Source organism: Chelon labrosus, assembly GCF_963514085.1.
Source record: "Chelon labrosus genome assembly, chromosome: 10".
NCBI classification, from domain to species: domain Eukaryota; kingdom Metazoa; phylum Chordata; class Actinopteri; order Mugiliformes; family Mugilidae; genus Chelon; species Chelon labrosus.
The window spans coordinates 23,139,314-23,160,814 of record NC_140360.1 but is presented as its reverse complement, the minus strand read 5'-3'; the positions used below and the strand labels follow the sequence as shown (position 1 = coordinate 23,160,814).

General features: G+C 39.3%; 1 protein-coding gene across 1 annotated transcript; it reads right to left on the bottom strand.

Moving 5' to 3' along the window:
• Nucleotides 1-29: 29 nt before the first annotated feature.
• Nucleotides 30-19,514, bottom strand: ada (adenosine deaminase; the record flags this gene model as incomplete). The annotated part of the gene is made up of 11 exons (XM_084552961.1): nt 30-1,073; nt 2,227-2,356; nt 2,462-2,529; nt 3,818-3,919; nt 4,443-4,514; nt 9,122-9,246; nt 10,688-10,803; nt 10,896-11,039; nt 13,192-13,314; nt 15,755-15,816; nt 19,377-19,514. 11 exons carry the CDS (start codon nt 19,512-19,514, stop codon nt 969-971), a joined length of 1,185 nt encoding a protein of 394 aa, XP_084409087.1. The 3' UTR covers nt 30-968.
• Between the last annotated feature and the right edge of the window lie 1,987 nt (nt 19,515-21,501).

Below are 21,501 nucleotides of genomic sequence, written 5' to 3'. Positions count from 1 at the left end.
AAGCTTTTGTTTTTACATTTTAACTATTATAATGAAAGTTGAGTCTTTAGTATATTAAGAGAAATCAGACACAAACATTTCATCACAGCTTTTATTATGGTCAGAGATGTTTTTCCATACGTCTCATAAATGTGCTGGTTATAAATGGAAGTGCTTGTTTTTATTTTAATGAAAAAAAAAATATTTTAAATAAATATGTACATCCAAAGAGCTGAGAGGGTAATTATCAAACTAAAACCACTTCATTCAGCTGTGGTTTGAACAATAGTGCCACCTACTGTTCAAATGTAAGACTACATATTTGGTATTGAGCTGTTTTCACCTGATGTCCCATGCAAGTATTTGCACGCAGAAGTTAATAAGCACATCTGTTTCTGACGGTGGATTCCCTTACTTCACCTGGTTTGAACCGAACAATGGATAGTCACAGTAAACTAGAATTTAAAACATAGGTAGTAAGTTCTCTTTCAGGTATCCTTCAGCACGTGCTTTTAAGGGAGGACACTAATATTTCAGCTAAAAATGAAGTAAATAACCTCCCCCATTCTTCCTTTTCAGACTAAAAAAGTGTCAACAACTGTTAAACTTCACGAGTATCGAATAATTGTGAATCTAAAGCTTCCCTGGTTGTATTCCTAACAAATAGGATGTAAACACAAGACAAAGAATGTGTCCAGAGTTTTGTTATAACAAAATCTGCTTAAAGAAACAACATTCCCTTATTTTTGCACCATGCAGAGGACCATGACCTCCTCTGACACTAACACAATAAAGGTATGCAAGTGCAGAAATGCTGACATGATGTGCAGATACATGCCATAAAGGCAGCAGCCATACATCAGTCTAAATGCTTTATGATGGGTTTTGAATAAGTATAAAAACATTCCACTGTGTCCGCTGGAGAGATTAAGGGTTCAGAGTGATATGTTCCTGGGTTAGGTTTCATCCTTAGACATCCTGGCTGTGTTTTAAAATGCAGTACTCATTTTCATCCCATAGGCCTCATACAGTTTGCCGAGGAGCTCCTCCTTCTCCTCGTCCGGCAGGAAGCTCGACTTTGCAGAGGCGATGTTCTGTAAGACACAAAAAGTCGCCCGCAGTGAGCTGGCAAATATTTTATGCATTCACTTTAAATGAATAGTCTAATCAGCAATTTTGGGAGCTTATTCACTTTCATGTTCACACTCTGCTGGAAATGAGAAGACTGACAGCACTCTTGTGTCTTCACGATAAATGTTAGCCTAGCTTGGTCTCTCCAAGAACGCTACAGGTGTTCAATGAATCTTTACCAACCAACTTGAAATTGAACTGACTATACTGGTGGTCTTGATGTGATAACCGTCACAGAAACATGTGACCCACGGCCGACCAGCAATAAACTGGACAGAATGATGAGCTGAACAAAGAAACGGTGCTGAGTGTTTCAGCTGTCGTGTTAACTGTAGGGGGGAAAAAAAATGATATGATCGTGTGGAAAAGAATTCAAATTGAATTTACACAGTGACTTTGAGTCATTGAACTGGACTGAACAAAAAGATTCACCACTGCAGTAGACAGGTGCTTAGCTTAGTTTAGCTTAGCTTAGCATGAACATCCAAAAACAACTAAAACAGAGGCAGCTGGACTTGTTTTCCACTCATCCAAGTGGCTTCTTCAGTTCTAAATGACTGAGTTTAGGTTTTTATTTGAAACATCTGTAGATAGTGCCCAACTGAAACTCACATGACTATTAGAGTAAGTTGATAAGATTTATCTTAACGACCCATTAATGTCCAGGAACTCCAGACTGGAAGCGTGAATGAGGATGAAACATTTTTGGGACAAGACTGAGTTGTAAATGGCTGATAAAAATAAAGTATTAAAAAGAAAATAATAATAAAGATGATATGTTTAACCTTTAGATACAGACAATCTGTTTCCTGGTCCATATCTTTTGCACCAATGAACCAAATGCTGTCTCCCACCACATTAGAAAGTTTCCAAAAAGCAAATTTAAACATGAAATTATTAATTTAATTATATTTTCCAAACTAATTTCCATGCATTGTTTAACACGTATTAGGAACAGCAATAATAAAATTGGATGGAGGGATTTCAGTGTACTTTTCCTTTGCTCCTGTTTTAATTAGCAACTAAGAGAGGCCTTCTACATCCTTTCAAGCCGCGCTCAGATGGCTTCTTCTTCCTGTGATCTACAGCTGTAATTATTCCTGCGTTTGATCTCACCACTCGTTTGAATTCCTCCTCGGTGAATCCCATGTGTTTGTGGGCAATGCTGTAGTCGTGGTGCAGGGTTGAGTTGAGGATCAGAGGGTCATCTGTGTTTAGGGAGTAGTTGGCCTTGTCCTTCCTGAAGCTGCACAAAAAAATAAAAAATGAGCGGCCTTATTATAAAGTAGCCTATTATTGAGTTATGGTATATTTTATTATTCGACTATCATGTAAAGTAAAAGAAGCTTACGTGATGAGAGGGTGTATGGTAAAGTCAGCCCCACAGGCACCTGTTAGCCTACTGGAAATAGGACACATCTGCAAACAGAAGAGCAGAGGCTGAGAAACCTAATCACTACTGCCTTTCTTCTTCCTGTTGTGCCACCGAGTCTCCACTAGGGGTCAGTGTATCACTGTTCCTACAGGTTGATGCTTAATTATGTATCACTCCACCTTATCTATAATTAACAAACGGAGCAATCCCATTTCCTGTCTGTGATGACCAATATTACCAGTGTATAATAATGAACAGGGCAGTGTGCGTTTATTAGGTTAGATGACACACATATTTCTGCACATTTGCACTTAACTACTACAGTCCCTGACAAAAGTCTTGTCACTTATCCATTTTGTAGAAACAACAGTTTATAACCTGACTTTTAATTAATCCATTGGTTTTAGAAATGGCTCATATGAAAGCTAAAACCCTCCCAAATTATGTTTGATATACTAAAATAAATTTGCTTCACTGAAGAAAGATTGATCATTTAATGAACACAGAAAGGTCAGATTTTGGCAAGACAAAAGTTTTGTCGCCTACAGAAAGTAATGTGAAAATTGAACAAATCATTTACTTCAAATACAAAAATATGATGCATAACATCAGTGAATGAAGTACTGGTGCTGTGAGATCCATATTTAATATCTTGTATGACTTCCATGAGCTTGAAGGACTGCATCCATGCGGTTCGACAATGATTCATACAATTTATTGATGAAGTCATCAGGAATAGCAAAGAAAGCAGTCTTACAAGAATAAGAAAAAGATTTGAAGAGACTGGAGATGTTTTTGACAAGCCCAGGTCCGGCAGACCCCGCAAGACAACTGCTCGGGAGGACCGTTTGTTGGCTCGAAACATTCCTGATGACTTCATCAATAAATTGTATGAATCATTGTCGAACCGCATGGATGCAGTCCTTCAAGCTCATGGAAGTCATACAAGATATTAAATATGGATCTCACAGCACCAGTACTTAATTCACTGATGTTATGCATTATATTTTTGTATTTGAAGTAAATGATTTGTTCAATTTTCACATTACTTTCTGTAGGCGACAAAACTTTTGTCTTGCCAAAATCTGACCTTTCTGTGTTCATTAAATGATCAATCTTTCTTCAGTGAAGCAAATTTATTTTAGTATATCAAACATAATTTGGGAGGGTTTTAGCTTTCATATGAGCCATTTCTAAAACCAATGGATTAATTAAAAGTCAGGTTATAAACTGTTGTTTCTACAAAATGGATAAGTGACAAGACTTTTGTCAGGGACTGTACAGCGGGTTAACAGCCTTGTTGTTGATTCAGCTTTTTGGACGACTCATTACCTCAAAGTGCATGTTTTGAGCCAGAAGTTTTTTGTACAGGGCTTGGTCCTCCAGGGTTCTGTATCCGTGTCCGACTCGTTCAGCTTTGAGGATCTCCACGGCCTAAAACATGGGACATAGCCCAAAGAAATAATCCACAAATAGATTCACCATGTGCCACATGTGAGCAAAGTCTGCGGGCTGTTTCTTGAGAAACACACAGTCATTCAACTGTTGCGACGTTGCTTAGAGAGTGGCCTGTTTATTTTGGCAACTTCTATACAGTGAGACATGTTGTCATTTAGCATGGGAGGGTATTGAGGCATAGCCGCAGAGATTGGACCTATATACCTAAACATATGCTTGTGTATTCGTTTGCACATAAATATTTATCAGTCCATGTAAATAAATACATGCAGGACACTGTCATTTTAAGGCATCCCTAATTTGCCCTTTCACCAACCTTTAATTGTTCACCCGCTGACATAAAATTCTTGTTCTTCTTGTTTGGTTTGGTTCTCTGCCCTCATTTCTATTGTTAATACAGCCCCCATTGTTTTGTTAATATGCATGTCAGGACCGTTAAGGCTCAGATTGCTCCAGCACCTCGTTCAGAAATGCCTCACGTTATTGTCGAGCAGCTCACCTCCTTCACCACAGACGCCGGGCCCACCTCTCCTGCATGAACCGTCCTGTGGATGCCGCTTCGCTCTGCTTCCTGTCAACAAAATCAGCCGTGGAACACATCAGCAAGCGTACAGCCAAACATCTGGCTTTCATATCAGCAATGCCGCGGCAACGACAGAGGAGCTGTTTATAATGTAGACAGGCATTGCTTTGGCAGTTTGATAAGGAAAGAAAGAAAACAACATTCCACGCTAGCTACACTTTTAAAATAAGAGTGTTTACTTTGTCTTTACTAAACATGAAGAGGACATCCATCTGGATTGATCATCCGTTCTCATTTTAGCAACCTTGGACCCACGAAGTGTAGGTTGCTTAATCGGCACATATGTATCTAGAGAGTATATATTCATATAGATAACCCTCAATATTAGGGCGGACTCTGCTCTGTGAGTTTGGCTTCTTGTTAATAATTAAAAGACTTCCATCAGTATAGAGTCACCTTGGCAGGATTTCAGAGATCCAGTACACCATGATAAAGTTGGAAAAACAGCTTTTACAAATTGTGCTTTATAAAGAAAGTAAATATAAAATCATATGAAAAATCATATCCAATATTATACTTAAGTTTGAACTCATTTATATGTCTGATTGGATAATGTTAAAATGACGTTACAGCAATATTGATGTCAGAGTGAGTCAACTAAAGATGTGCTGCATCTGCAAATACTGGGCTTGTGAACCATCAGCTCTTTTGATTTGATGGCCACCTTGTGAATTATTGACCAAATGTTTGCCTAAGAAGACTTTTGACTTTAATTCATTGAGGCATTGAGGGTATGACAAGAATTTCTAGTGCATACCTTCTCTATTCAAAGCCAGCCATGTAAATACTGCTATGTTTACCTCTTCAAGCATGAGTGACTGACAATAAGATCATACAGTATATAATAATGTTTCATTCAGTCCACCTTTGAACATATCACCATTGTAACACGTGCTGTTTGGAGGCCGCGGCATCTCTGCAATGTCAAACTATAAATACAGTAAGAGCGATTAATTTCCACCTCCATTCATTTCCATAGTGGACTGAAAAATGTATAAATCTTATGATCTCTCCCGAAGTTGACCTCAATCGATCCTGAAATTCATTTCAGGTAAAAGGTCCAGCATCCCGTAGAGTATTAAGTGATTAATCCACTTCATTCCTTAATGTCTGACAGGCTAAACTGGTTGCAGAGGTTCGTATTCTCTGAATTAATCAATACTATTCTGGCCGAAAATTGAATTGGATTTTTCCGAGAACCTTCAGCGTGTAAGAGGAAAATGATACAAACACCTGAGCTACAACCTGTTTGACACATCTCCATGTATGTCTGTGAAGGTTCTCAGTCATCCAGGTCATGGTATATCCAAAAAAGGTTCAAAAAAGGCAACTGGACATGTAGAGTTTTTTTTAAGCTTGAAACTCTACAAACTCTACAAGTCCAGTTGCCTTTTTTTAACCTTTTTTGGATACACATCTCCATGGTAACAGAGAGGATGCACATATCCTGCAGTTTAGATCAAAAACTCCAGTAGCTTCTCGCCAAGTCTGCGTACATTAACAGTGGGTAGTGAATCATGTGAATTAGACGAACACGTAACATGTTTAACCTAGCCATGCTAGCAGCTACATGTGGCTACACAGTGGTGCTGGCTGGGAGCTAATGCTAACATAAAGAATGTTTTTATGCTAAGCTTAGTAAGCTAACTGATGCTAAACATGAACCTGCGTATACTAGGGTTATCTTCAAATTGGGTTGTATTTACCAGGTTCCCGAGAAAAGTCCACATGATCTGCCCCTAAGTGCAAATTTTCATTAAAGTCAGTGTTGTAACGGGTTTGCGTATGGATGTTCTTATGTTGAGCTACCCAGTCGCTAGCTGGCTAAACTGTTGGCGTTGCTGGTTTTTAAAAGACAACAGTTGCCTAGCAGCCGTGGTCTTACGACGTAAACATTTTGACACCATATGGAATAGCTACAAGCTCACAAATAGCATCTGAAGACAGTAATACTCATTGCTATGCAGACTGATTCCTTACTTCTCATTCAAGAATTCCAGACTGTTTTTTTTTTTAAATGTTTTCCTCTCGTGTGTAATCTCCACTTCTCCCTGCCATTTTAGTTTTGCCTCAACCCGAGTAAGTATGCCTGCTTTTTTTAAATTTTTATTTTTATTTTTGGAATTTGCCTTTTGGCTACTTCCTGCATGAACTGTTTGCTTTCCAGACTGATTAACTTGCAACTCATTCAAGGTTGAGATATTTCAGTCAAAACCACAAAAAATTATAGAGGTTAGGGTGTTCCCACAGTAATTCAGATGTAACGGTTGCAATTGTGACATGCACATTTAAGACTGTTGTGTTGACAGCGCCTTATTATCTTCATGTTATCTGTTGAATGAAGTCAAGCCGATCTGATGCTCTGATGCTCTGATGCTCGGCCCTGAACCTTTTTATTTTATATTTTACTTTTAACTCGACAGTAACTTTTAGGTACATGTGGTATACCTTTGTATGACAGGACAGGGCTGTAAGATCAGGCACTGCCCTTACCTATGACTATATCTATCTATCTATCTATCTATATATACACACACACACACACACACATATATATATATATACATATACACACACCCACACACACTTAAGTCATATTAATTGTTGCTACAGTGCTAAGAGCTAAGAGTTGCTACAGTGTTAAGAGCTCTATCCATCTTTCTTTTTATTATTCTAAGAAGAAAAATTGTTGCACAACACTTTTAGAAAAATAGTGCTGTTCCTTCAGAAATTGTGCATGACTGCGGTTGTGTACCGCAGACATGAATGTGGTTGTGTACCGCAGACATGAATGTTGCAATTAAAAGTAAAAAAAAAAAAAAAAAGAAGAAGTTTGTCTCGCTCTTCGTTCTAGAGATGAAACAGATAAATGGTAGACTAACATCTAAAACATTTTTTCAATGGCACGGAATCTGCCTGTACCACCTTCACGATCTACCATTCGATCACAATCAACGCATTGGGCACCGCTGCTGTAATAATTCCTGAAAGTTGTTGATGCAATAAACTGCAGCCAAATTCACCAGCCTGCAGCTGGCGAGAACATAAGGTGGATTCTCAGACTATAAAAATATTTTTACGAGTGCAAAATATATTTTTGACACCATATGGCAAAGCTACAAGCTCACAAATAGCATCTGAAGACAGTAATACTCATTGCTATGCAGACTGATTCCTTACTTCTCATTCAAGAATTCCAGACTGTTTTTTTTTTTTAATGTTTTCCTCTCGTGTGTAATCTCCACTTCTCCCTGCCATTTTAGTTTTGCCTCAACCCGAGTAAGTATGCCTGCTTTTTTTAAATTTTTATTTTTATTTTTGGAATTTGCCTTTTGGCTGCTTCCTGCATGAACTGTTTGCTTTCCAGACTGATTAACTTGCAACTCATTCAAGGTTGAGACATTTCAGTCAAAACTACAAAAAATTATAGAGGTTAGGGTGTTCCCACAGTAATTCAGATGTAACGGTTGCAATTGTGACATGCACATTTAAGACTGTTGTGTTGACAGCGCCTTATTATCTTCATGTTATCTGTTGAATGAAGTCAAGCCGATCTGATGCTCTGATGCTCTGATGCTCGGCCCTGAACCTTTTTATTTTATATTTTACTTTCAACTCGACAGTAACTTTTAGGTACATGTGGTATACCTTTGTATGACAGGACAGGGCTGTAAGATCAGGCACTGCCCTTACCTATGACTATATCTATCTATCTATCTATTTATCTATCTATTTATCTATTTATCTATCTATCTATCTATCTATCTCTCTCTCTCTCTATATATATATATATATATACACATATATATACATACACACACACACACACACTTAAGTCATATTAGTTGTTGCTACAGTGCTAAGAGCTAAGAGTTGCTACAGTGTTAAGAGCTCTATCCATCTTTCTTTTTATTATTCTAAGAAGAAAAATTGTTGCACAACACTTTTAGAAAAATAGTGCTGTTCCTTCAGAAATTGTGCATGACTGCGGTTGTGTACCGCAGACATGAATGTGGTTGTGTACTGCAGACATGAATGTTGCAATTAAAAGTAAAAAAAAATAAATAAATAAAAAGAAGTTTGTCTCGCTCTTCGTTCTGGAGATGAAACAGATAAATGGTAGACTAACATCTAAAACATTTTTTCAATGGCACGGAATCTGCCTGTACCACCTTCACGATCTACCATTCGATAACAATCAACGCATTGGGCACCGCTGCTGTAATAATTCCTGAAAGTTGTTGATGCAATAAACTGCAGCCATATTCACCAGCCTGCAGCTGGCGAGAACATAAGGTGGATTCTCAGACTATAAAAATATTTTTACGAGTGCAAAATGACATAGCACATTATAAATCACATGTATACCCAGTAGTGTACTTTAGAATCGATACTGTCTGTTGGTTTCCTCCAGAAATCACGCTTCTTGTTAAACTTTGTAAGTCTGCAAAACAAGCTGCTGTTTAGCTGATCTTAATTACTGCTGTGACTCAAGCATGTGTTGCTTACAGTTCACGAAATAAAGACACATTAAAGTCCTCTTAATCTGACAGACACTACATGTGGGTGTAGTGCTGATGATGCTGCATGCTCACCTCGTAGGCCCTCCTGTGTTCTGGATTAGCTTCACAGTTGAGTGATTCATCACCTGCCAGATCAATGGCGACTACTCCCTCATCTCGATATTTCTTACACAGCTCCACGACATCCATGGACCAGCCTGGAGAATTTAAAACGTACATTTATTACTACACAGTTTGATCCTGCCAACTCAAACACACACATGAAGATGGTCAGTCTGAGCATAATGCTACAGCCATCTGCATGAATCTACAGCTGTGATAAGCCCAAGACGTTAACATTAATCACCATGTGGCGCTAACTGCATTTGTTTGACTGGTTCTTGGTGTAATAGTTCAACATTTTGAAAAATGTGGTTTTCTTTAGATGAGAAGGCTGATACTAATCTCAAGTCCGTACATGACCATGATTTGCTCCAGCAGCCGGTTTGCTTAGCTTGAGTTATGAAAGGGATTTTGGCTGTTTTCACATGTCAACACGTCTCACATAACCTAAGAGACATGCTCAGGCCACGTAAGATGTGTCAACATGCGAGTCCTGACAAGAAAGCTATGAAGTATTTCCCCAAATGTCAAACCATTACATAAATTTCCTGTGTCACATCTGGTATGTTTTACGGCTTGAAAACAACAATGAATTGGGCATGTCCACAAAAATTCAATTCAGACTGATTTGCCATCCTTGCATTGCTGCAGACTGGTTTCCTAAAAACATGAAAAAATAAGATATCCTGCAAACGTTCACGAAGACTCCCACATGCAGATAAGTGTATTCACTAGGGACATCACAGCATGTTTAGCGGGGGTTGTGGTGGAAAATGTATGATGACAAATATGAATTGCAGTTGGCTGTTGAGTTGCACAGGAAACAGCTGCATGACTGGAGAAGAGCGTTTCTGCAACAGGCATATCACTACTGTCACTGATGCTGCTAATGGCACTGCTCACGTTACCACCATAACTATTACTGGTACCTTTTACTGACTCAATGGTACTCTGTTATTGGTATGGACGTTACTGCTGCAACTAATGCAACATCTGCATTTTGCAGACAATTCAACAAGTTCTTGATGTTTCTAGGGATGGTAGTTTTACTCTGATGGTTATTGGTCACTTTGGTCCGGACTGAAATACCTAGGCAAATACTGAATGGTCTACAGTGAAGATTAGCACTGACATTCAACTCCATTTAGCACCACCATCAGGTCAAAGGTTTATGTTCTGGACCAATGACTCATTAGATTCACTTTTTATAAACTAAGTGACAAATTTTACACTAAGAACATTATGAATGATTATGACTCCTCATCATCAGCCTGTTTTCATTCAACACGTTAGCAGGATGACATTATGTCAAGTGTCAGTTTGTCTAAAAACTTAGACACATAGTTTTCAAGACATTATGGAGCACTGACAATATGAAAATGGACCTGAGTGTAGCATCTTTATGTGTGGTGCTCCTGTTTATTATCTAATGGGAATAACTGTGGCAGAGCTTTGGGACAGGACAGAAGACAGTACAGTAAGGAACCTTATCTCACAAGGTTGTTTTGGCAGACAGGAGCATGAACAGTTCATTACTTGGCATGTGGCGCATGCAGCATAGAATGGACCTGGCTTTGATATTGAAGGCCCTCTCGCCCTCGCGGAGGCCTTCGTTAACCAGGTGCACCACATCGTCTGGGCTCAAGTCGCCTCTGAGGAGAGAGAAAACATGCGGTGAGCCAACCTTAATATGCACAGCGTAGGTTTAACCAAAAGACAGCGGTGGTTAAAAACAAGCACTCACTCTGTCTGGTTCCAGGGTATGGGCTCCACTTTGCTGTTTGCTAGAAAATGTGGGCTGTATCTGACTTCGACATAAATCACTCCCTCCTTGGCCTTGTCCTCAACAAACTCATAGGCTATCCTCTTTATGGCCTCTCTGTCTCCACTGAAAGAGAAACAAAGGTAAACACAGAATGAATCACAGTGATAAACTTATCTCATCGATAAAATGTGATGCCATTAGGCTCCCCCAAGCCATCATTTAAGCTATAATGGCTTTCTAAATGACCAATATAAGCATTTACACTGTGTCACTAGTGTGAGGCACAACATGGTACATGTCTGCAATAAAACAGAGATGCTTGTTGTTCTTGACTTAATTCTGCATGAGAGACATTTTCTGACCACTGTTGACTTTTTCATGTCATTTAAGATTATATTCAATGTACGCGTACATTTAGAGGAGAGTATCTCTAAGGGACAGTATGAGACTGATTAACAGGCTAGAGGATGTTCAAATAAAAGCAGAAGAAAGGAGAAGCCATTTATTTAGCTCTTGTTGACCTGCACTATAAAGCAATCACTAATGGTGAGCTCTGAGTTTTAAAAGCCAGCCTGATTCTGTCCCTAACACAAGCAACAGGATTTTATTTACTTATCGTGCCAGATCAAGGAGCACTGAACCTCATGTGATCTCACGGAGAGGCAAACCCAAACCATACTGAATGAGGTGTAAAAACGGTAATGCACTGATCTGCTGCTTTATCAACAGCCAATTGTAAGAAGAGGAAGAACTTGATGTAAAAATAAAAGCAGGATGCCAAACTAGTGTGGATGAGAAACTCTCTGGGGAGATGAGGTCAACACTGGGTGTCTAGTCTTCAAAGAAAGGTGATGGTGAGTTTTTAAATGTGATTTGCTAGCTAGCATTAGCCTAGACTGTTGTCTGACAATACTATCAGCTGCTCTGTGAATCCTAAATATCAATTATTTGAAATTAATCGAGGAAGGCGTCGATGAGTCTGCGAGAGGCTCGGGAGATTTAATAGTAGATCTGCAAAGACCACACCTTACAAGATAATCTGAGCTTTAGGGATAAATCAGCTCTAACTTCTGTAGTCTGAGCCTGGCATAACATGTGAAAGGTGCTGTACAAATAAAATAACATTTAACCATCTGAACGTGAAACGTCTTCATGGCTAAGACAGATTTTAACAGTCATCATCTAAATTAGTAAATCTAAATCAAACATTTTGCCATTTATTAGGCTAATCTGTTAACTAATTAATTAAGAAAATACTGATAGGGAACATCATTTATTTATATTTAGTCCAGGGGCCTCATATATTTATGAAACTAAATATAACCCTACTCATTTTTAGTCACTTACCTTGTAATTATTACGCTCAACACCTAAACATTTCTGTCTGTTTTGTCCGTACAGTATGACGTCATAGAGTCGTGTTGTTAAAATATGGAGCTCTCATTGGAGCGTTCATTTTTCCTTTCGACCCAGCAGCATGTTTTCATTCCCACATCAGGTGAAAGAGAGCAGCACAGCTTCCAGCATTTACAGTGAAAGTGAATGCTCATAGGCCCTGAATGCCTGTTGTTCTCCAGCGTCCTCTCAGCCTCATCACCGCCAAGCTCATACAACAATTGTGCATGAGCTAAACTCCACTAGCAAGTTCCCCATGCTGCTGAAGCCCTGTAGCAAGCCTCTTGAAAGCCTTGTGTGCAAGGCTTTCAAGAGGCTACAGAAAGCTCCATTCAGCACAAGTGTGTGGTGTCGTCCAGCAGCCACAGGCCCTCATTGTCGGAAGCTTTTACGGCCATTGAGTGTCTGAAAGACTGTATTTCGTCTTTTCTAAACAGTTCGGCCTTGTTAATGGAGGACTAAATATAAGACAAAGTGACACCGGAAAGGATCTTTACTCTCTTCTTAGTTTGGTTGCCAAGGTGACACTTGATCTCAGTAATGTTATGTTCCTCTCCTGCATGCCTGGCATTTAAAATCAGCCTGCCCCCTGTCGTGGTGCAGAATTACGTTGCATAATCCTGCTGTGTTTTACATCCTAATATTATCAATCAAGAACTAAACCGCACACCCTGGTTTTAAAAGACTAGTTCCTACATGTGTGTGCGATAACAAACTGCGTGACTGGACTTCGACCCTCGCCGTTCACATTCCTGCAGCACTAATGAGTTGAACCCTGACTCTTAATTACTCAAACGTTACTATGTTTGTCATCTGGTCAGCAAGAAACTACACTGCTGGTAATTATGCAACTCATTAAAGGTGACATGTCAGCACTTACGCAACCACGTGCATGTACTCATTGAACTTCTCCAAGAACACGGTGAGTGTGGAAGGCTCTTGAAGAATAATGTGCTGTGTCATCTCTTCCACAGTATTTGCTGGCAGATTAATGCCGCGTTTCCTAGAGAGAGAGAGAGAGAGAGAGAGAGAGAGAGAGAGAGAGAGAGAGAGAGAGAGAAATTTAAAGCTTAGTTTCACTCTGAGCAGTTTGGTTTTTTGCACTGAAGGATCAATTCTCATCTCAGCTGCTGAATTATAAATGAAAAATTAATTAAAAGCAGCCCCTTAAACTACACTGTGATCTATTGAGCCTTTTTGAGTTATTATATTTGCTGACTTGCAGATTCTGACATGTTTCGTTGATTTCTGGGCCGCTACCATGCTTACGTAGTGATTTAATTAGTACTGTGTTCATTGTTGTCCTGTGTTGTTGTGCTTACAAGGTTAACGCAGTTAAGTCAATTCATGAATGCCATGGATCGGAAATTTGCGTGTTTAGTTAAAAATATATTCATCGTCAATAATATGAATAATGTCCATGATTTTGAAACGCCGACGGCACTGGTAACTTAATACCTAGCAGCAGTCAGACTCTTTAACTTCAGCATTTCTTAGCACTGCTGCTGATCTTTTTTCTTGGACATATAAAGAACATAATACGTCTGTCTATACCAACTCATCCCTGTATTACGTCATGTCATTACCTCATGTCATTTTGGTGCAATACTTGGTGCAGCTCCTATTGGAGTTTGTCTTTATACATGATATTCATGATGTCATTATGTGCCTCCTTACCACTTCAACCTTAGATTAACACTAGTTGTTTGTTTTTTTTCAACTTTTTGGTTAGCTACTTAAAGCTGATGCAATATGTAATTTTTTTTTAATATCTTAACATACTTACTTTTATACACAGCCTGGCCAAAAAGTCGCTACCAAAACAAAAAGGTTACACTCTCTAATATTTCGTTGGAATGCCTTTAGCTTTGATTTGTTTCGATAAGCTTCTGCAATGTCACCAGATTTATTTCCATCCAGTGTTGCATTAATTTTTCACCAAGATCTTGTATTGATGATGGGATAGTCTGACCACTGCACAAAGCCTTCTCCAGCACATCCCAAAGACTCTCAATGGGGTTAAGGTCTGGACTCTGTGGTGGCCAATCCATGATGTCTCATGCTCCCTGAACTACTCTTTACCAATTTGAGCCCCATGAATCCTGGCATTGTCATCTTAGAATATGCCCGTGAACATCAGGGAAGAAAAAATCCATTGATGGAATAACCTGGTCATTCAGTATATTCAGGTAGTCAGCTGACCTCATTCTTTGGGCACATAATGTTGGTGAGCCTAGACCTGAGCAACTGCAGCAACCCCAGATCATAGCACTGCCCCCACAGGCTTGCACAGTAGGAACTAGGCATGATGGGTGCATCACTTCATCTGCCTCTCTACCCTGATGCGATGGTTCCCCACTATCCTTCCAGTTTTTAATAATGCATTGAACAGTTCTTAATCCAATTTTCGACAATCTCCTTGGATGTTTTCTCTGCTTGATGCATGCCAATGATTTGACCCTTCTCAAACAGACTAACATCTCTTCCACGATCACAGGATGTGTCTTTAGACATGGTTGTTTAAGAAATGAGAAGCTACTCATTGCATCAGTTGGGGTTAAATAACTTGTTGCCAGCTAACTGTTTGCTTAGTTACATCCGGGTGGCAACTTTTTTTTTTTTTTTTCACCACGCAGTGTATAATTTCACTTGTCTTACCTTATCATATTTTTTTTGTATTTTGCACTGTTGTTCCATGCCGCTGTAACACCTTAATTTCCCCTAGGGGATAAATAAAGTCCTATCTTACGTTATCTCTTATCTTAGTTCATATAACTGGCCTGATATTGTGTTACGTATGTCTAATAAAAAAAGAAAAACAAGGCTGAATTTTGTTCCTGTACCTTGTTTTTCTCAAGTGTAAAACGCAACTAAACTCTAAATGAATGCTAATGTTGCTCCATAACTGCTGGACGTGTGTCAACATGCTGACTGTCAAAAAACTGTCAAAGTATTATTAAACCCTTTTTCTGTTTCTTTTTTTATTATTATTAATAAAAGAGTAAAAGCTTAAAGAAATGTTGTTCTTTTGCAGTGGAAACTCTGTGCAGCACGTAGCGACTCATGTGCCTGATGGTTTGCTGTGCACGCACACTTATTACAAAGGAAGGAACTTGGTATCTAAAAATAGTTGTTACATAGCAGTCAGAATTTCATGCCTTTCACAATACAGCAGCAGAATTTCACCCAGTCGGAATCAGGGTTAGGGGTTAACAAGACATGGGACCCGTTTTAAAATTATGTTCTTAAAGCCAAGCCGATGTAGGCCGATACACCTGCAGTCGCTCACTTTTATTTTAATCACTATTCCCAAGTGCAGCTGATCAACAAACTACACAAAGAAACATTATCTTATCTTCTTGCCTGTCTAAACATGATTATCTGTATCTCACTCTGAAAACATTTCAATCTAATGTCAATATTAAAGAATGAAGCGGACTTACCGGGCCACATCAAGGATAGTCTGCACCCTGATGGCTCCATCGAGGTGCACATGCAGCTCAACCTGTGGATGAGAAGGATAATAAATATCAGGTCAAACAAAAACAGTTCTTTTCATGTAGATGAATACATCTTAGTCTGATTAGAGGGGAAAAAAAGCAAGAGAGAGCAGTGATGGTGGTGCAGTTCAGTGTTTTGGCTGCAGCCCATTATGAACGCAGTGCGCATGACTGGACAACAAATGCTGAATTGGCCAGGGGTGCCAGTGAGGGGTAACAGAAGAAGAAGTAGAAGAAGAAGAAGAAGAGGAAGTGTTCTGACTCTCCTTATATCGCTGAATACTGGGATTTATCTGGGCGGATGACATTGATAAATCTCTGCCCCTCCTTCAACAGCTGAGGCCTCGGTCGTCACAGTGAGGTTCAAATTAAAATGTTCATACCGGGAATGTTTAATTCTAATCTCTGGCTGCTGATGAAAACAAAAATGGACACAGTTTTGGAAATCAGCTCTGAATTAAATCCTCTAATGTGTGTCAAATCAATCAGCCGAGATAATGGACAACAAGTTTCCACAACAGCATCTTCTCACTTTTACCTGAAAGGTCACCTCGTTGTTTGAAATCAGCTTCTGAGTCTGAAGAGTTTCACATTAGAGATTCCCTTGTTTTCCTTTCCCACATGTCCAGTGGTTTAAAGTGAGTAATGTAAGTAATGTAATGTACCTCATGCTCCAAAAAGGATTTAGTCCAAACTCTAGAGCTTTTCTTCTTTCAGTATTCTACGGAAATACTTCAGATTTACTTTTTTTAAACTTTGGATGGCTGAATTGTTTTCATAAAGCAGTCATTGAGCCTTGTCATGACCACAGATGAGCTTCATCCAGATCCTGCTGCTGCTCTATAAAACTCCAGATGTTTTAACTTACCATCTTCACCACTGGCTCCATCGCATGTCAAGGAGAAAAGCATTAATGCATTTTGTGAACTTAACAAAAAAAACGAGGGGCCTGATGTCACTGAAATCTGTTGATGGAGGGATTTGGAAACGTGCTGAAGATCTGCGGGATGTACAGACATCACCTCAGCGCAGAATTCAAACAACTCAGCTATTACTGGCCACAAAGCTGCCATCAACTTTGAAGATGTAGAAAGTCCTTATGAAAAAATATTTAAGTATTTCTTTGAAATGAAATACCTTCAGTGAAGTCAAGCATCTGTTTTTTCTTAATGGCTGTGGAAAGATACACAACCTTCTTATTGGTGTGCTTTCATCAAAGTAAAGCCTTAGCAGTGAGGAATCCTGAAAACAGCTCCACCCTGGGATTTTAGTATCGCCATTACTGGATCAACGGCCGTGTTTGGTTTCGATAATTGGTGCATTGTGACTAGACCTGAAACGATTGACTGCTGGTTACAAAATAAAAACTATTTAAACTGTTTATCTCCTCTCATTTTTTTCAGTTTTGTATCATTGTTAATGGAATATCTCAGTAGGATCACTTGACGTGTTCATTGTTCATTCATTGTTCATTCATTCATTCATTAATCGTGACGATTACATGTAACAAACTAATTATTAGTAGGTGAATGTTAGATGCAGATTTATAGAGGGCGTGTCCATCTCTGTGTGACAGAGAGGAAGAATTGTTAGCGAGGACACATCTTTTGTTTTGTAATCTCACTGTGCTGATACATGAGGAAGTCAAGCATCAGCTAGTTCACCAAATTTGACATGGGGAAATCCTTTTAGTATACACGGCACTTCCTGTAGTACATTGTGACAAATTACTGAAGTCAGAGGCAGCTATACTAATTAGACGTACGCACGATATCATCTAACAATCCCTCATTGTTTTTCAAAGGAAAATACGGGTGATGTTACGCCATTCTGTGAACACAAATATGAAGTTTAAGTGAAAAAAAAAAACTGTCTGGGTTTAAGCTGAGTGTCATTCAAAGCAACATTTGACCTTCTGTCAGTACACGACCATTTTATACTGTTAACATGATCCCGCTGTACCAGGCTGTAACTCTAAACCAGAGCAGACTGTCACAGACGGCCTGATCAGTCTCACCGAAACCTTTCACTGCTTTCTGCAATTTTAAAGACAAAGCAAACCTCAAACAGTCAGTCAAGAAAATAGCTGTCTGACTGATCAGCAATGGAAATAATAAACGCTCTGCTCAGGTTTTAGCTCCTTGTCTGCGTCTTAAATAGCATGATAGTCAACAAGACAGATAAACAGATCAAGAAAGACACTGAATGAGACTTAATGAACAGTTTTCACTGTTTTACACATGTTTAATATCAAACCATAAATCAAGATATATCAGAGATTAAAACAACTGTTAAGAGTAGTTTTAGTCCTGTACTAGAGTGCAAACCACTACGGGGAAGGAAACAGTTTCTTTCTTCCATGAGAAAGAAACTGAAACAGTCTTGGTCAGTCTTGCGTGACAGCTGTATGTTTTGCACTGTTGCTCAGATAAAACAAAAAGCAAAAAGGAAACCATTAAATGAATGACTGGTGAAAATAGCTGTTAGAGTAGTCTCAGCCCTGTTTTTGGTCAGATTTACCTTATTACAAACCTCTACTTTTCAAACAAAAAACAGAAATGTTTCATAATTCCACGTGCATATTTACAGGTATTCTCCCACATGTGCAGTACGCACAGATTTCTATTTTTGTCTGTTTCTACTTTTCTGTTGTTCCACAGACTCTGATCCCTTATCCCAGTTTGTTCTGTTTTGTACACCACTCCCTGTGCTGCTGCTGCTGGGTCAACTCAGACTTGCCCTACAGGAGATCAATGTTATCTTATCTTATAGTAATAACCCTATACTGTGTCAGCGTGTGATGGTGTAGCAGTGAAGGTTGCTGCAGCACACAATGACCCCATCACTCTGTACAGCAGCATATTAATATGTAATGAGGTTATCTCTGCGAGCGGCCTGTGCACCCTAAAGTCTCTCCTTTCACAGTTCCCACCAACACGCTCATACCCTCTCACGCTGTGTGGCAACTGATCCCCACATCTCGTCCTCCAAGCTGCATGTGTGGGTTTTCACTTCTCTCACTGAATCAGTCACTTCCTGTCTTCTTAACAGCTGCCAGTTTCCGAGCAGACCAGGTACATGTTCAGGACTCAAAGAGCATGAGTGCGACTGATGCACATGTCAAAGTATTTTGTGTATTAGAAATAATAAAAAAAATAATCCAATGTCTTTCATCCCGCAATCAGGCTCTAGTTCCAAATTACACTGATTACAAAACAAGCAGTCCAAGATAAAAGATCATCCTCATACTGTTGTTCTTTATCAGTGCAAAAAACATGTTTATTAAGAGGTTTTTATTAAGAAAACATCTACAAAGAGGTCGTTTCATTCGTAAAATGCGTCTTGATGGTGACAAAAATGTACTTTTAGAAAAACACGTCTTGGTTTCATTTCGTTTTATTCATTCCTGCCACTGTCTTTGTCGCGGGGGATTTTACAGAGTTCAGTGTTTAAGCAATCGAGCCGTGCGTTAAACCACAGAAAAACAGTCAATTGCGCAATAATTCACCGCCTTTCCATTTAAATGATTGAAGCTCCTACTACAGTGTACCGGCTGACCACGTACCTTTGGCTTGTTGAATACGACTTGTTCAGAGCAGTGATCGGCCATCGTAGAGAACCTGTGGGCGAGTCTGCTGGTGCACAGTGAGCGGAGGACTGGGGAGCCGAAGCCTATTGCAGCTCGTCTGGCTATTATATGCATGACTCAGGGACACGCCTTTTTACACACACACACACACACAAAAAAAAGGCACCACGAGTGCCCTCGCCACACAGTGGTAGGCTGTTAACGGTTCTGCAGGTCGGCAGGCCGTGCTCTTCAGTGTCCATCAACACTTGAAACCTACACAAGAGTAGGTAGACGGATTAACGGCAGCTTTGCGCCCATGTGATGACAGCTTTACACCCGGCTAATTAATTATGTCAGATCGGGTTCTGAAACAGAAGAAGTATAAGCCAAGTGGTCCAAAAATAATAAGAACAATGGATGTTGGAAGTGTTGTCACCCTAACAGAGATTTTGAATTCACCTCAAGGTCAATATGGCGCGCACACCTCCTGAGTCCCCTTAATACCAATCCATAGGTCAGGTCAGTGTCTGTAAACGCAGCAGATACAAGACAGATACCAGACAGACAGGTAGTTTTTGTGTTTATGTTGTTTGGGATCTTCTTGTAACACACTGTATCACCTCTACACTAAATGTTTCCTAATTTATTATTATTTTAGCTTGTAGAGATTATTTTAACTGACGTTTCAGAGGTCAGACACAATCAAGTGTCCATCACATCTTCACTTTCAGAGATCTGGATGTAAAATTTTGTATTTGTGCTCTGTATGAGCTAGAACTCTCTAGGGTCTAAGTAACATATCATAAAAGTACAGTTGGGAATATTTCTTCATACATAGCCAAACTTATGTGGCATGTGAAACATAAGCTATCTTAAAACAAATGTAAATTTCTGAAGACAAACGATAATATTAAAACGATAGTATTTAAAATACCATATACGCAAATTAGAAAAAGGCTCATTTGAACTCTGTCAGGAACTAGAATGTTACAGTCTGTTGGAACTGAAGAGGAGGACTGGCTTTGTCAGTTATGGGAGTTAACTGAAGCGACTCGCACTTTGCACGCACTTTGCACGCACTTTGCACGCAACTCAACAAAGTATTTTGTTCACTGAGTTGTTCATGTAGCACAAATAACAATCCAAAATAGTCTCTAGACACTTTGCAGAACCTTGAGACTAAAATCCCCAGAGGGATCACTAAAGTGACATTGACAGCTCCCTTTTGACATAGGAAGAAACCTTGAGAAGATCATATGAGGGGACTGATCTGTGTGAGGCCGACCACGTAGAGGCCGAAGAAATAGAGAAGTAGGATCGAAGAGGAGGAGAAGAGGAAAGAGAATAGAAGAATCAAGGAAATTAATTCATACATACATCTGGATACAGCATAACTAGGTGATACACAATATATGGGAGATTGATAATGATATTATAAAGTGTGGATAAAGCCAGCAGTCAATTTATTCCAAGTAGAGCAATTTAGTAGGCCTAAATACTGCTCATAAAGTTACTGTTATGAGAGGAAACAGGAGCACAGAGGCAGACAACTTAGTCAGTGAAGGTAGTTGTTATATTACAGGTGAATAGGCTGGCATGATGTATGCACACACGAGGTATCACAAGGTAATTTAAATAGCAGTTAAGTTGGAATAGATAATAATAAGCAGTGAACACTGGGCACATTGAACCAGTCCAAGTTCACAGATGAGAAACATGCAGCTGCTGATCAGAAAGCTACAGAGACACTATCAACAAGCAAGGTTTTAAACCTAACCTTAAATGGATAGGAGATGTCTGTTAAACTCTTGTTATTTAATCATATGTAGCTCGTGGGTTTATTGGTTTTTATTATTTGTTCTACCCATTATTTGGTCTGTGGAAACCCAAACAATTCAGCAACACACAAGGGCTGAGTAGTTTAACATATCTATGGTGCTGAAAATAGAGTAGTCCAGTCAGCTGTTAACGGTTAAAATGTCAAACTTGTGCGCTATGTTTTGAGTCCGCTTGGACAGCAGATTTCATATTTTCTCCTGGAGTGACCGTGTCAGCGTCTCTGCCTGCCATGGGTGATGACCCGTCCTCTGTCCTCTGACAAAGAAAACAAATAACATGT